This window comes from Mercenaria mercenaria, chromosome 16 (assembly GCF_021730395.1).
Source record: "Mercenaria mercenaria strain notata chromosome 16, MADL_Memer_1, whole genome shotgun sequence".
NCBI lineage: Eukaryota > Metazoa > Mollusca > Bivalvia > Venerida > Veneridae > Mercenaria > Mercenaria mercenaria.
In genome coordinates, this window is record NC_069376.1 from 50,374,446 (window position 1) to 50,391,534 (window position 17,089).

General features: G+C 32.4%; 1 protein-coding gene across 2 annotated transcripts in view; it reads left to right on the plus strand.

Annotated features, from left to right (window-relative positions):
* Positions 1–14,334, plus strand: part of LOC128549701 (perlucin-like protein) — a 35,446-nt gene extending 21,112 nt beyond the window's left edge. For both annotated transcript variants that reach the window (XM_053527052.1, XM_053527051.1), the window contains exons 2-5: positions 4,644–4,723; positions 11,287–11,389; positions 11,731–11,941; positions 13,995–14,334. In XM_053527052.1, the coding sequence (XP_053383027.1) occupies positions 4,644–4,723; positions 11,287–11,389; positions 11,731–11,941; positions 13,995–14,019 (419 nt within the window). In that variant the 3' untranslated portion in view covers positions 14,020–14,334. The remainder of the gene's footprint in view (positions 1–4,643; positions 4,724–11,286; positions 11,390–11,730; positions 11,942–13,994) is intronic.
* The last annotated feature ends 2,755 nt before the right edge of the window (positions 14,335–17,089 follow it).

Here is a 17,089-nt window from a genome sequence, read left to right on the forward strand (position 1 = left end):
AAAATATGATGAAAACACTGTTGTATCTTATCACTTTGTTTATTTAGCCTTAAATTCAATCAAGCTTTCTAAACTCGTTATAAAGGTGAGAACTGATTTGCTGTGAAGGTGAGAAATATCACCTGTAATTTATGTACTGCACAGTAGCTATACAGTAGCTTATTATGATAAACAGAAGCAAGTCTATCAATGGTCCAGGCTTGTGTATTTGCCATTACCACCAATACGCAGACCTTATCATTCCCATAGGCCACATACCAGGCATACCAGAATCAGTGTCTTTAAGAGTTAGGAAAATGATAAAATTCGTTTAGCAACATTGCTAAATTGCTTGTAATTATTGTCGCGTGTATAGAAATGTATTATGATATTTAAATTCCACTTATTTATACAAAGATTTTATTCAGCATATTAATCTTACTTGAATATTTTGATACTTGACTACAGATCTTAAATAAATAGTAAAATCGATATGTAATGACCGAAATATATGAATTATGTATTGATAAGTAGAAAGAAAGAAAAGATAGTTGTTTCTTTTTAGTGTTCTGCATTTCTCCAGCCTGACCATCTTCTTCACCAAACTCCACAGGCCACACAGCTTGTCAGTCCACTTCACCATTGTCGCTTGGTTTCGCCATCCTTCTACACATTGTCCCTTGGTTCCAACATTCTTCTACAACGTAACACATCAGTCTCGTTTTATTGTACTCTCCCAGTTAATGATGTTCATCAATCTAACTTCATTGCTAACTTCTGAAATGTTCTAGAGTTCTCCAAGTTATAATATTACTGTTTCATTAAAGTCATGTCCAATATTTCAGATGACCACCGAAAATACTTTATGTTATTATATTGTTACCATTTGTCATAAATGACAGATAAAATCAAATTTGCATGTTTATTAATTGTCACAATACATCGAATGCTATGTATTTTTTTGTTTTGACAGGTATTTCCCAATATGTAACAGTTACATGTAATGAGTCTCCCTTTGGCTATTATATAATGACAGTCCGCAATATGCCAGTCATGAAATACACTTTTTCTCAGTTTCATTTGACAGTTTGTTGGTATTTTATTCCAGCCAAGTCGTAGTTTTTTTCTATAAGTGATATCTGTACTTCGCATAAACCGTTATGTTACCGAGAACCTTACTTCTTTGTACTTTTTACAAGCTATGTCCTACGTTTTACATTATTCGAAAAATAAAGATATCAGCCAAAATATGTTCCTAACAAAAAGCAAAATATGTTCTTAACATAAAAATGTACTTATATGATATAGAAGAATGCATATGAAGCTACAAAAAAATCTGTACAAAATTAAGCATTTAGTCATTTCCAAATACAAACAGACTTACATACAAAACCAACACCAATATATAACAGAATATCTGATAACGATTTCTTCCATGATTTTTTACACAATGTGACCTTTCTCGATGATCTTACAGAAATATTATGTCGTCCACGAGAAAAATAAAATTTTCCGACAAAATTCTGTGCATGAAAATCAGGAAGGGTAACATGAAAAAGTAACAGCACGTTCGACTGATTTTGCAACTCTATGACAAAAATACTACATCAGGTCTCATAAAACAAAAAAAAAGCTGTTGTACTTAAAATATCCGGTACACACCCGTACCTCATAATTCAATATATGCATCGATTTCACGATATGATAGTAAGACTCCGACAAAAGATTTCGGAAGACAGTATCTGTGTCTGTATAATAGTATACATCTTACAAAACAACTGGGATCACAACTTCCAGTCTCACAAAGACAATATTAAGTAACTCTTAGTATCTCACAATAGATATAAATTCAACCTTAATGGAATCCACATGTTCCAGCGACAATATCAAGTTATTTTTGCATAATAAACATATTCTTCCTTGCCATATCAGGCTTCAAAATATTTCCAGCACAACAGACCAACCTTATAATTTACTGAGACTTGAAGTAACCATATGGTTAGAAAGATAACCATGTACAAATTTATTCAGCAATGACAATTTAACCCAGCAACGCATTCTCATGCATAAAACATCTTAGACACGAATTCCACGTATTTAACTAGTTTTCAGCCGTTCCTTGTATTTGCACTAATACTCGTGATGAAATATTACCCATAACCTCAACAGAAACTATTTACAACTCATTTTGCGCATATTTATGACTATACACAAGTTTCATAGGACAATCCATCTTCCTTCATTTAAACAATTTGTCAATGCAGGAATACTCAAAACTGTTTAAATGTGGCCATAAGGGAAACAAATATCATATGGAACAAGTAAAATAAACATAATATGACAAGTAAAATTTTCGAAAAACAAATATTTTCACATTTGTATTTCTTAATTCAGTCTCTTGAGTATTTTCCTTAATGCATTGTTCCTTACTTTTACGGTTTTTTTTTCTATTATTTTACTTTTTCTAAAGAATTTTGTATATAATGAGTTAGGTTTTATCATTTTATAAATTTGAATTTCTTTTCGTGTCTAACAATTCCACGTATTTAACTAGTTTTCAGCAGTTCCTTGTATTTTCACATATATTCGTGATGAAATATTACCCATAACCTCAACAGAAACTATTTACAACTCATTTTGCGCATATTTATGACTATACACAAGTTTCATACGACAATCCATCTTCCTTCATTTAAACAATTTGTCAATGCAGGAATGCTCAAAACTGTTTAAATGTGGCCATAAGGGAAACAAATATCATATGGAACAAGTAAAATAAACATAATATGACAAGTAAAATTTTCGAAAAACAAATATTTTCACATTTGTATTTCTTAATTCAGTCTCTTATTTTCCTCAATCCATTGTTCCTTACTTTTTACGTTTTTTTTTCTATTATTTTACTTTTTTTTAAGAATTTTGTATATAATGAGTTAGGTTTTATCATTTTATAAATTTGAATTTCTTTTCGTGTCTAACAATCGATCAAAATAAATTTACCTTGAAATTTTGTTCAAAAATAGAAACAAAAAGTAAATAAAAGAAAAGACTAGCTTGCAAAATTGCACTAGAAGATAGGTAAAATGACAACGGCGAAGTGCGAAACTATGAAAATTTCAGGCTTTAACATTAGCATTGGGCAGATTTCGTACCAACAATATTGAATCATAAAACAAGTATTTAAACGTAGCCGGATTGTTGATATAATATGTAAACGACATCTAAAACCAAGTATTACACTGAAATCTTGTTTTGGTGATTTTTAAAAATGTTGTTTAAGGTCTTTCGAAATATAATACATATGATTTAGTTACGTAATACGCATTGAAAATATTACATCACAAATTATATAGAAAGAGCATATTTATCTCACTGTGAATTGGTTGTCAAATACTGTAATATCGTATGACTTTTACCGGTGTCAATAGCGTAAGATTTAACTAAGTGTAATGAATGGATTTCTATTGAATTTTATTTTCTATGGAATAATAGTTGATAATTTCATACACTTATGTACAATTATAACATTTATCTATGATATCAAAGGCTGAGCATGAAGCTATTATATCTTATTTATTATGCGAGACAAATTACGTCAGCTGTGTTATACAAAAAGTTATATTCAAAAGCTTTTAGTCTTGAAAATGTATTTTTTTTCCGATTTCTCTACTAACATTTTATTAATTGTTAACACTGTATTATAATTTTGTTATAGAAATTTCCTCGTAGACAGCGTATGATTGTAATATTTCACATGGTCAGGAGTATTACAAAATAAGCAATCAGATAGTAGGATTATGAGATATATTGCAAAACTGTACCTAAATTGTTATAAAACTACAAAGACAATTGGTGAATTTCAATGCACGTGAAATCAACTAATCATATAAATCAGTTTGCTATACAAATAATGTCTATAAGAAACAGGTACGCTTTATTTTTATTACAAACTCAGGTTATAACGAAAACGCACTTGCTTGTCCCGATGAGTTCGCTAAAACCGGAATTTACTGTACTTCAAACACAATTGAAGTAAGCAATGATATTGTATGAAGCCATCTCCGTTGCATGACACTAGCTAATTAATTGTGTATGGTTGCCAGATTTTCACTACGCAGCTGCGTATTTGCGTAAAGGTAGCTACGCGCTTGTCGATACAACTTTGTTAAACCATTAAATTTTGTTTAATGTTTTAATAATGTATGTCTAATTGATATCATTGAGTAATATTAACATGACAATATTTTTACCATACATTTCTGTTATTATAGTATTGTATATAGTGTGTAAATCGCCACAAACTTCTTTGCGATCGATGCAAATAAAACATTTGACTTTGACTTGTGTTTTGCTATTCTTATACTCTCTATTGTAATAGATAAACAATTAACACCTTTTCCACCTTTAAAGAAATATCATACCATTAAGGAAAAATGCTAAAACTGTGGTTTAATAGAACGGTACACATCATGTATTTGTTTCAAAATGCTGAATGTTAAATTGCAATTTAGAACGGTCTCAAAGGTATGCGTAACATTTAAATTTAAACCTTTAGTACATGGTGAACTTACCGAAAGGCAAGATCTTTGTATCATTTTCCTTATGTATTCCACTTTTTGAAAAAAAGCAAATGAAAAATAGTGATAATATTTTATTCATTGCAGGATGTCCGAATGGATGGGTGTCCTATAATACTTCTTGTTACCTGTTTGGCTCTGACAAGCTTAACTTCGCTGCAGCACAGGTCAGAGGTTTCTTGAATTTCTTTCTTATTTTGCTGAATACAGAAACTAATAACTGAAATAAAAGTCCATGAAAACTGTAATGGAAACCTTTAAATGGTAAAACAAAATAATTTATCTGTTGTTTCCACAAATTGGACAGGACATTGTTATTATACTAAAAACAATCATAAAAAATTTAATTTCACAAAACTGTGAAAGAGTTTTCGAAACGTATTCTAACTCCTTGAAGCAGGTTAATAGAAGGTTCTTCAACATAGTAATCGAGTCTGTTGATAACATGGTAAAACACTACGAATGTAGCCTGCTTAATCTTTATTAATTTAACAAGCTTTTTTTATAAACCACCACGTGAATATATAAAGATAACATCATGAGGACTTGAATGGTGAAATGTGGTACATGTATTGAACTATTTTCTTTTAACTATGATATCAAAATTGAACGTATATGCATGTCATGTAATTTAGTCGATGAGCCAGACCCAGTAATTTTGGCTAGCAGTACCATCCGAGGGGATTAAACCTCAATGCTATTTTTGGACAGGTAAACATCTGACAATGCTGAAACTATGTGAGAGCATTGCAGTGGTGGTAGCTTTTTGTGCGTTATTAGCCGTGCAGTAACCCCACCCCAAAATAGACTTTCATCAAACTTCCGTTATACATAAGAAGACTTTCTATTTCAAACTTGTCTAATGGTTTTCTCTTATTTTTGACTACGTTTACTTGGAAATTGATAGACAACAGCTCAGTTTTTGTATTTTATGTATTTTATAGAACTGTTGTTGAAATATTAACTCTTTAGCGTTTAGCGATTGCAATTACAGACACACATAGGCCATAGCATAAACATAATTAAAAACACAAATATTTTTCATAATATGCAGTTAGAGAAGTATTTTGCTCATTCTTGAACTAACATGACATGTTTAAATACACAGAGTATAAGGTAGTAGAATTCTACAGATCACAAAATCAAGTTGTCTGCCATTGGCGGTTGGGGCACTTGTAATTTACGGCCTATTAATGTGCGTTACCTATTTGTTTGAAATTAATTTATACATCTATAAATGATATGGAACAGAAAAGTATGAATATCGTTAAATCAAAGCAATTTCTGAACTAGTTTTGATATGTTAAATCTACAATTAGACAATTATTCGCAGGCCATTAGTTTTTAATATCAAAGTCACCTTGTTGTTACTGTTAATTACGTGACAATACACGTATAGACGAAAAACACAAAATACGTTGTTTAAACATGATGTTTCACTATCTGATCTGTCTTAAAAGTGCATATACATGCCTACTTCTGTATCAATGTTCTTATGCTTGAACAGTAAACGTTTTTTATGCTGAATAATAATACCAAATGGTACTTTTATACAGTAAAATACGTTACCATAAAATCAAGATTTTCATAAATTTCATATAAACATAATAAAATGGTTGTTATTTATTATTATGTTTAGAAATGAAATATTTTAACTAATCAATAAAATCATTGTACGGTTAGGTATCAAATGTCATGTTAATTAATTGAATGCAAAAGTGTAATCTACGTTACTATATGTTACCGTAATCGATAATATGCTGCCGTTATTGTTTTCAGTCATTGTCTTTGTATATCATGTCAAGGTTATTCTTTGTTTTTAATAAACCACATTTTCTATTTATTCAACATACTAGAACATTCTTAGTTATGACTCTTCATCACTGTCTGAATCTTATATGATATAGTCAACATTGGTAAGCTCATTATCTTCAACAGTTTCACTGGTTTCGTTTATGTCAGTGTTGCACAATATGTCAACAAGTTCATTAAGAACAATCTTTTTATACCCCCCCCCCCCAAACATGCTTGGGAGAGGGTGGGGGTATATATAGGAGGCAGTTTTGTCCCGTCGCGTCCCGTCCCGAAATCTATTATCTCAATTATTACTAAATGGATTTGATTCAGACTTAAAATAGATGTTCCACCTTATCACCCACATCATGCGATACAAGGTGCATAACTCTGACACCAACTTTTCATGAATTAAGCCCCCTTTCACTTAGAATTTAAGGTTAATTTTAAAGCATTTTCTCTATATCTCAGTTAATACTGAATGGATTTGATTCAAACTTAAAATAGATGTTCCACCTTATCATCCGCATCATTTGATACAAGATGCATAACTCTGACACCAATTTTTCATGAATTATGCCCCCTTTTTTCTTAGAATTTAAGGTTAATTTTGTTGCATTTTCACTATATCTCAGTTATTACTAAATGGAATTGATTCAAACTTAAAATAGATGTTCCACCTCATCACCCACATCATGTGACACAAGGTGCATAACTCTGACACCAATTTTACAAGAATTATGCCCCCTTTTACTTAGATTTTTTTTTAACTTTTGTACTGAGTTACTTCCCCTTAAATTCCAAGAATTGGTCTATTTTTAGAAATTGAATTTTTAGATTTTCAATATTTTAGGTATTTTTCTAACTTTTTATTATTAGTCCTAGGTAAAAAGTAAAGACATTTTTCTGCGGTAACATTTGTCGGTAAGACATTTTTTGTGTATCTCTAATATTAGAGATTTTTATATTTACCTTATCCCTCATCCTGGGCACATATACTAGTATTACTTATATGTGCCGTGGAAGCCCAATATGAAGTATTCCAAAGACGAGTAAAGACGAGCCATTCTTCTGTGACAACCGTATGGTGGGGGTATAAGTCACTCCTGTGACAGTTCTAATTGTCACTCAAGTTGTACACTAACTGTTGTTCGTCATCAAAGTCCCCAGCAATTTTTGTCAAGGCCAGGAAGATAAAGGCTATTGTCATAGGCATTTAGCCAAATATACACCTTTAAGAAAAGATCAAGGTCGTTTAATTTTGATATGAATAAGAGTAAAACTACAAAAGTATTAATTTAATGTAGAAAACATTGTTTATTATAATAAAGTTTTCTTCTTATTATTTTTACAATAGATACGCAAATACACAATGTATGTATATTAAAATGTTTGTAGATTAATATAAATAAATGAATAAGTAACTGATAGTTGACTGGATTGATATGGTGGCAAAAGGATCATGTCTAAGCCGTTAGAACTATTAAGGACGCCGTCTTGGTTGCCGTTCTTCTTGACAAACATTTCGTATCTAACCTTGTTGATGTTCCGATATTTTGGGTGATCATTATACTGCAAATACAAATGACTCTCCGTCCTCCAAAACGTCGTTGGAGCACTCATGTTGACGTCCCAACTGTTTAGCTGTCTGAACATAATTGAGTTTTGTTGTCATCATTGCTCATGAAATATTACCAATTCTGCGGATATTTTTGGTAAATTTGTTCAGAAAACAGAAGTGTTGGTGCAGTTCCACGTCGTTTTCTTTCGACAGACTAGATTGTTTTGGAAAAGTATTATCTGCAATGAAATCTACTCTCAAAGCATCGCCATCAATGATGTTAGATATATTTTCAATAGAATGGTATGGTGGCATATTTCTGCATTTACTTAAACAGATAGTTTTCCCGAAAGTTCGTACAGTTTACGTGAAAATTTAAAAACCTTTCACGAAAAGAATCTCTTGTTCTAAGTGGAAAAAATTCACGATAGTGCATACGATAACAGATACGGAATGAACAGAAATAATAAAGAGAGTTTAAAAATACGTTGATTTTGTAACTCATATTAATGATATAATCAAATATCTATAAGTTTAAGACACTCTTAGGGGTGGTGATGGGGATTGAGGTTGACATAACACACTTCATTCCGTAGAGGGGACTATTGGGTTATCTTTATGCAGTTCAGGGCACTATTTTGACACATTGTCTCGTTAACAAGATTTTCACGAAAAAATTTTCCTACTTTCACTAAAGTTTATTCAATTTTCCGCGAAAAGTATTGTTTTTTCGCGAAAGTTCATAAAATTTTCATGATAACTTTATGATTATCGTATGCAGAAATATGCCACCTTCGTATGAATGGCTTGTTGCAGCTTGATACTTCCTTCAACGTAGTATAACAGTTTGGCTTTGTCTGTCTTTGTTGGCATTCCGTAGGATGTTGCCAATGACACAGGAAATTCTATGTCTACATCATGCGTGTTCAACAACTAATATCACGAATAGTCCAAACACATTTCTTTCAGCCCTTATCTGAGCCATTCTATTCTGCGAGCTGGTCACTTTCTTTGATTTGTTTTAAAGTAAAGGCTGTTATTGCCAATTTCTACTTTGAATGGGTACATGAATTTTTCTACAACTGTCATGACTTTTTTACATCCACATAATCGGCTTTGATCTGCGCAGGTTCCATTTCTTTGCGTGTGAATTTGTCTTCCGAAGTCATGTCTGCTTTCGGTTGTGTAGCTTCAACATATTTAGCTCGCATGTGCTGTGTCAAACAACACCTGTAGTATGAAGAATATTTTCTGCTGAAACTTATGATGCTTCCCTTTTTCTTGGCATGAAGATTGATAGTCTGTTCTATAGATGGTAAGTTTTACAGCATTCTGTGATGCTGGTACGGCTGATCTGGACACACTGAAGCCATGAATCCTCAAAAGCTTTTCTGCACAAGGGTGGGTTACTTCAAGAGTCAACATTAGGAACAGATAGGGGAGCGGTGGTCTAGTGGATAAGGTGTCGGCTCAATCAAGGAGTCGTGGGTTCGAGCCCCACTGGGGTCACAACCATGACTTTTCTAATGACACCAGTACTAGTTTTCGAGGAAGCGGACTCGAGAGTTATTCCAATAGGCTTGAAGCTTTCATCACAATCGAGCCAAAACAAATTTGTATAAACTAACGGATAAGCAGGTAGATACATAGATGCATCGTTCAGATGATTGGACGCAAATGATAGTGAACACAACTTATGACAGACTCCTATATGCACATTCAGGTCGTTGACATTTGTGGCCTGTATTAATGCCAGTATATCATGAATGATATCAATAAAGTATATACAGAAGTGTGCCCTTTTCCGTGATGTCTCTCTCTCTGGCACTTTTGAAAGTACTCTTTGAACGCTGTTTAACGTTCAACAGATTTTCAAGGCTTCGATTGTCAGCAAGTTCCTTTACTTGTTTACATAAACATCGGTTGAAGGTCAAATAATTATGGTTGAATATATGTGTCATTTGTTAATAAATAAGTGTCAGAAGATTTCTAACATTTAAACTAAGAATGATTCTGTCCCTTTGAAGCCATGGGGTTCCAATGAGTATCTATTTGTTTTCTATTTGTTTAAAACCTATTTCTAAAATGTATTACAATATATGCATGTATAATCAATATGTTCTTGAACATTTATAAATGATTTGTACTGATTTTGGTAACACATATTATTGTCACGCAAAATTCGCACAACTATTGAAATGAGATGGTGCTTCACTGCATTCTAGTAAATATCTAGTTCAACAACACAAATTATGTATAGTTATTATAAAATGTTATAATATTTTTCCGATCTGTGTAGGGCATTTTCTTCACTTCGGAAATTTCAGTTTTGTAACATTTTGGTAACATTTTTACGGAGATTACATCATGGAAAAGTTCCTACCGCCGCAGAAAAATATAGTTATAAGAAACACTATTCAGTCTGTACTTTCAAATACATTGAAGAATCATAAACATCTTGGTCATTGGATTATTAGTATGAGTGAAATATCTATAATGTTGGTAATAAAATCACTGTTACGTAAATTACACTAATTTAGATGTTAACAGGTACGTGAAAGAAATCTTGTTTTAAAGCACAATCAATTCATGGTTAAATAAGATTGTTAATAAACTACAGAATGCACTTTTTCTTAATCATTGCGTAACACTATTTCATGGTCTTAAATGTTTTAGGAAACATATTGAATGTCCCGTAAATTACAAAAGCCCTAACGTTCAGACGGCATTCATGTAGGAATAAAAAACATTCAGTTTGTACATTCCGAAAGTCATAATGTTGAATATTCCTTAGGGAAGGCAGGGGGAAATGTTACCTCAAGGTCAAACATCTATCTGAAGAAAATCTAATTATGAACTGTAATAATGCTTAATAGTTGTCCATGCTATTAAGGTGTTCTTTATAATTATTATTTTCATTAACATTTATTCAAAGAAGCAAACCCACAAAATGTTGAAAATTAAGGAAATATTTTATTTGTTTGTTCTTAAATACTTGTTACAAATATATTAATTATTCAAACTGAATAGCATATGTTCCATAATTCGTATGTCTACATTGGATATATTTTAGCTCACCAGTCACCTGAACTTGTATTTAAGTGTAGGCAAATAACAGGATGATATCACACCAAAAGCTACCGTCGATAAATTGCTATCACATATCATCTTACTGCAGGGTTGTATGCCTTTCCAAAATTCACTACGAGAATTAATCCCCCCAGATGGTACCAGTCAACCCTATGGCTCATCTACTAATTGCAGCAAAATATTTATTGAAATTAAAGATGTAAGGATTTTGACTACTGCCTGTTTAATTGAGATTCGGCTTTTTTACGTTTATTTGTACATATAACTGTCACACTTGGTTTTTAGGCATATTGTCAGCTACGTGGATCTAATTTGGTCAGTCTGGAAACTACAGACGAAATTACCTTCTTGAAAATATTCATGAAGTCTATCGAAGGAGAACAAAAAGGTATGACTAGGTATTTTATCATTTGAAAGTTTATCATTTTATTGATAAACTATAAGTTTATCATTTTATTGATAAACTATAAAGGAACAATTTTACAGGTAGATCTTTGCAAAACTTTTCATTAAAATTCTAGACAATGGTAACAATTTGCGTTATATATCGCCCTTTTAAATGGCGCTTACGGATAATGACACGTTGGAAAAGAACTTTATAAACTAATGAGTCAAAATTGTCGCAAAAATAAGAGCGTGTGGCTTTAACGATTGACTCCAAGTTATAATGATTCTTAATAAATGAGACTAATTGTCTTGAAAATTGATTGAGGGTCATATATTTTCAAGGCGTGTCTTTCTGGCTTGGACTGACGGAGAATGTGACTGACAGCAGTTGGGTTTGGCAAGCAGAGGGTACAAAAGCTACTGTTTTCGACTGGGGCCCTTCAGAACCAGACGAAGGAAGCAGTGAGGGCTGTGTCTGGTTTGAACAAATAAAAGGTTATCAGTGGTCAGACGTTACTTGCGGTCGAACAACGAGGCCAGTGTGTGAGAAAACGTAACTACATCGGTTTATCTTTTATAATTTAGGCCCTCAGCGAGAGAGCTGCTAGGTTTGCTTACTTCGAACTACTTGGTCATCACAACTCTTGGTCCAAAATTACCACATTTGGTGCGTAAAAGTTCTTTTATTTGAGGAAGTTGTCTACTTAGGTGTCCTCTATGTCTTGTACATTGTGTAATTGCACCAAGACAGAACCTGAAGTGTTTCTCCACCAGTTGTCGGAATATGTCAATATGATATCAGTTCGACTTGGACTGATTTAAATCCGACATTAAAACACGTGTTATAGTACTCAGCTTCCTTCTTCCTTAAAGTATTTCATTGGTTTTATGCATTTATCGTACGTTTATTTGCCAAGGACAGAATATATCAACTTTAAAATCCTTATCAAATTTGCTTAAAGCAGTCTACATACCGCAGATCGTTTGGACACCTTGTACACGGTTCTACTCTGGATTGTTTTACACTTTAAAACAAAATGATAATGCAATAGTCGCATTGAACGGACTGCTTTTAAACACATGTTTATTTAAAACAAAAAATAACAAATTCTTGCAACTGTTAAATATATAACCGAGCTATCCGTCACACAACCTGTATTAGTGATGAAACATCAAATCGTCACCTTAGCGCAAAAAGTGAATAAGTCCTTCTTTAAATCAATGCAGTTATCCACTTCTTGCGTTGAGGTGACGAAATAGAGCAAAATATTTATAAGAACATTCTTTTAGCTTTCAAATCTGAAAACGTAAATAAATCATCTTTACTGTTACAAGAGTTACAATGCTTTTAAGGTAGTTCTGCACGTTTGACAAACTGGAAGTGATGGCGTAACGTCTTTTATTCGGAAAACATAGAATAAAGCCTGGATTCGGCGTACGGAAATGAAAATCATTTTATGAATAAATTGAAATCTGAGAGTAACTTAATTACAATGGCACTGTTGCTGTATTTCTAAAGTCAAAATATGATAATAAGCACACGGACCTATACGTTTTATTTCATCAAATTATAGGCCATGTGTTTATTTACAACTGTGAGAAGTTTCATCAAAATCCACATGATAGTAGAAAAATTTCTATTCGCGAAAATGTTATGAAAGTTATGATTTTCCCATAGACTCCCATTATGAAATATTGTATGAGGTCCATATTTTTCAAATCAGTCTAGCAAAATATCAAGCACACGACCCTATCTTTTTTATTTGCTGAATTTTCTAGGTATATTCTGAAGTTTAGTCAAATTCTACATTGTAGAAAAAAATTCAATCCAAACATGCAGAACTACCTTAAGTAAGTCATCAAACGCATTTAGAGACTTGACGTCATGAACGCCGTGAAAGCAGTATGATGCCGTCCTTCATGGCGTGCATATTTCATGTCATTTTATGACAAATCATGTATATTACCATGTGTATTACCATCTTGACATCATACATTTGAATATATACAGATAGTTCAAAACATTTTCTTTAAAATATCCCATGTATTTCACTAACGGCCTTTATCTATAAACGTTTGTATTCTCATAGTACATGGGTGTTTTGGAATTTTGGTTGTCATGACATCACAAATAACATTTATTGAAAAATATAATAGTAGATTATGATTTTGCTTTTATATCTGAATTACAATGCACCGGTTTCTATTGCTGCATGAACACAGAAACAATGATTTTTCAGTATTTTAAATTATTTATTTTACAAGAAATATATGATATCACTATCAGAAGTCTTCTCTTGGAATTGTTCGTATGTATAATTATCACTATAAAACTTTATACATGCATAAACAGTTAAATTGAAAGTCAAAAGTTGTAATTAGGCAGAAAGACAGTTTGAGAATTCAAGAGAAACCTACCTTCAAAGCTTTAATACGGTCAATATGAAATGAAACCGGTAAATGTGTTTAAACAAAATCTACAGTGATGCTGGCAGCTTTTTAAAGATCAACATTTTTATAATACAACATTCTGTAGAATTTTATTTATCTTATGTTTTGATAAATTGTGAATAACATTGTTTACAATGATCACTTTTTGTTTTCAGGAAGAACATCATCGAATGGGAATAGAGTGTCCAATGTCTTAGAGACTAACAATCAGAACAAAACATATATCTTACTATAAGTAGCAGGTTAATATGTTACTGTGTGCATTTGCGCCATTACACTTCATTCGTCGCAAGAAAGGATAATCCGCGATAACACTTTGATCTTAATAACATACAAAGTTAAAATACAGTTTATCTATGAATATTTTGTCAGAGCAATAACCAACACACTTGTTCAGCATTTAAACCATACCATAGCACTCACACTGAGTTAGTTCTTTTATCATTTCATAATCAATTATATACTCTACTTACAAAATAAAGAATACTACTTGTTTTTAAGTCTTGTTTTATCTCTTTTTTTAAAAAGAGTTTCAATGTTGTATTACTCATTCGTTATTTGTTTGCTTGTTGTTATTTACAGTCTCAAAATACAGCTTTGTCATTGGTCCATTTCAAAACTGAGCTCTGAATTTAATAACTGAAACGTATTACAGGCTGTCGCAAATAATACAAAAATAACTGAATTTTATTTTGAATATCCAAGCTGACTTGACTTCTTGATGATATACCATTGTCATTTTTTCGGAGCTCAGTCTTGCAACGGATAAATGTCTAAGTAAAAATGTAAAATAGAACGTCTTGATCATTTTTTTCAAGGTTTCAAATTTATTGGCATATCGACAATAAAATTGTCTTTGGCTATTTACATTCATAAAACATTATGGTAAAGACACACTGTAATAGTCATACAATAGACTATAAAACAGACACAGTATATAATACAATTACAAGATATTACAACACAAATAACATAAGTGCATGATTGCAAATTGTTGTAAGCTCTTAAAACTTAATCATACAATGATTTTACAGCACCTGACTTATTTCCTGTATACATAAACTTCACACCGAAATATGTAAAATTATCTACAATTTCAATCTTTTCATCATTAATAAAGAACTTTTCAGACTTGTTTTGTTTACGTTTTTCAAAGACACATATTTTTGTTTTATCAACATTAATTTTTAGGCCCCACTTTTCTGAATACTGGTATAAACTGTCTATTTGAGATTGTAAGCTCTTTGAGTTTGTCTTGATTGTGCGTAAATAATCGTAGTTGTCCTTTAAGTGTGACATTGACCTATAACGTCTTGCTGTTGAATGTTGTGTGAAGTTCAATATTTATGCCGGCATTATAATGTTACAAAACGGACAAGAAAAATGACTTTAGAAAATTGAGCTCTAAGATTGACCTTCACCTTTAAGGTAGGAGTATTTATCTTAAACGTGACACATGTTCTCTTGTTACGGTGAATAATTGTGTCAAATTATTTGAATATCCATGCATGCATATAAATATATAGAACGGACTAATATTTGCCCTCTACGTTTGACCTTGACCTTTGAACTAGGGGTGTAGATTTGCACTCGAAACGTTGTCTAATTGTGTTTTCTTGTGCCAAGTTATTTCAATATCCAAAAACGTACAGCAAAGTCATCTGCCGGACAAGACTCTGTGTACACACACACACACACACACACCCGCGCGCGCATACACATCTAACGCATGCACGGACGCACACATACGACCCCTTCTCCCATTTTGGTGGGGGACATTATAATGTTGTTGCTTTTGTTGTATATTTTTATTGAAGCAACGTTTTTATTGCTTTGTTAATAAATAAAAGTTGAAAACCAGTCGGGATTGGCAAACTGTGTGTGTTAATGACGACATGATAATTGTCACATTTTTAGGAAAGTCTTTCGGAACCATGAAATTTAACCAAACAAGATAATAGCGACTCAATTTGGTTGGTTCTATTCGAAAGAGTCGTAACTTTAAAGAAAATGCGCAAAACTCATGAGCATATTACATTGTTACTTATTCCATACATACACATGTATGTATAATGATAAATGAACTTGAAAATTATTAGCATATTCTATCCGCATGTTTTGTGGCAGGTTGTGTTTTTTTTCTATGATTTTCTTTTGAATCAAAACTACTAGTGTTAAATCCACTTTGCATATACTATCACTGGTGAAACCAACTTTTGACATGAATTTTTTATCATCATTATCATTAATTCTGAACTTTTATTTCAGAAAAACATTAAGAAAATTACGTTTTCTTCTTGACTGATTTTGCTTTTTATTTTCATAATAATTCTTTCTGTGAAAGAATTGTTCAATTCATGTATGTTTTCTAAGGAGGATATGCTAAATTATTCAGAAAAGTAGTCAACGGGCTTTGCTAATTTCCTCCGCTGAAGAGAATATGCTTAATGCTAGTAAACAGTTAAAGGCACTGACCAGATTTTGGCTAAAATGATCTTTGTTTTAAATTGAAATATGAGGTTTTGTTTCTAAGCTATGTTAAAATGTCAAATCAAGTAAAAGAAATGTCCGTGACGGGAACCGAACCCGGGCCACCGCGGCAATAACATCTTTCCCGCTGTCTTTACCAGTACACTACGGAGGAATATGTATCATATACCTATATAAATTCTGTCACAAATAGGGCTGGTATTTCACAAGTAAATACAAAAGGCAGACAAAATCCGTATTGCACCTTTTGTTTTGCATGTTTCCGAACTGTTTACATTAAGTAATACCCTTAGGACGGTCGTTACATGTTTTATACAATCTCGCAAGGCATACGTATGTTGTTAACAACACAGAAGATGACGTCAGACGACCTTCAGCTTTTTCCGGAAGTAAAGAAAATAAAAGCACTCAGGCAAACTTGAAAAGTCGCATTTGTATTGGTATGTAGCTAGGGTTCACGCACAGCGTTCAAAAGGTATGCGCGGGACATTTTATGTTTTGCTAATGGGGTCGGGGAGTCAATTTTCAGCGCTTTCTTACGACATAAAAGTATCTTGGCTTTAGCACGACATGTAAGCTTTTCATCTACGAGAACATATTTGCACTCGGAAAAAAACCAATCCCGCAGGGGTCCGTAACGGCGCAAATCTATATGGAGGTTTTTGGAACTTCGTCAATCGGATCAAAAGATGTTGTCTAAAAGTGTCAGCATATGCCTCGGGTTTGTCAGATATTTCGGTATTTGAGAGATGCAGACATA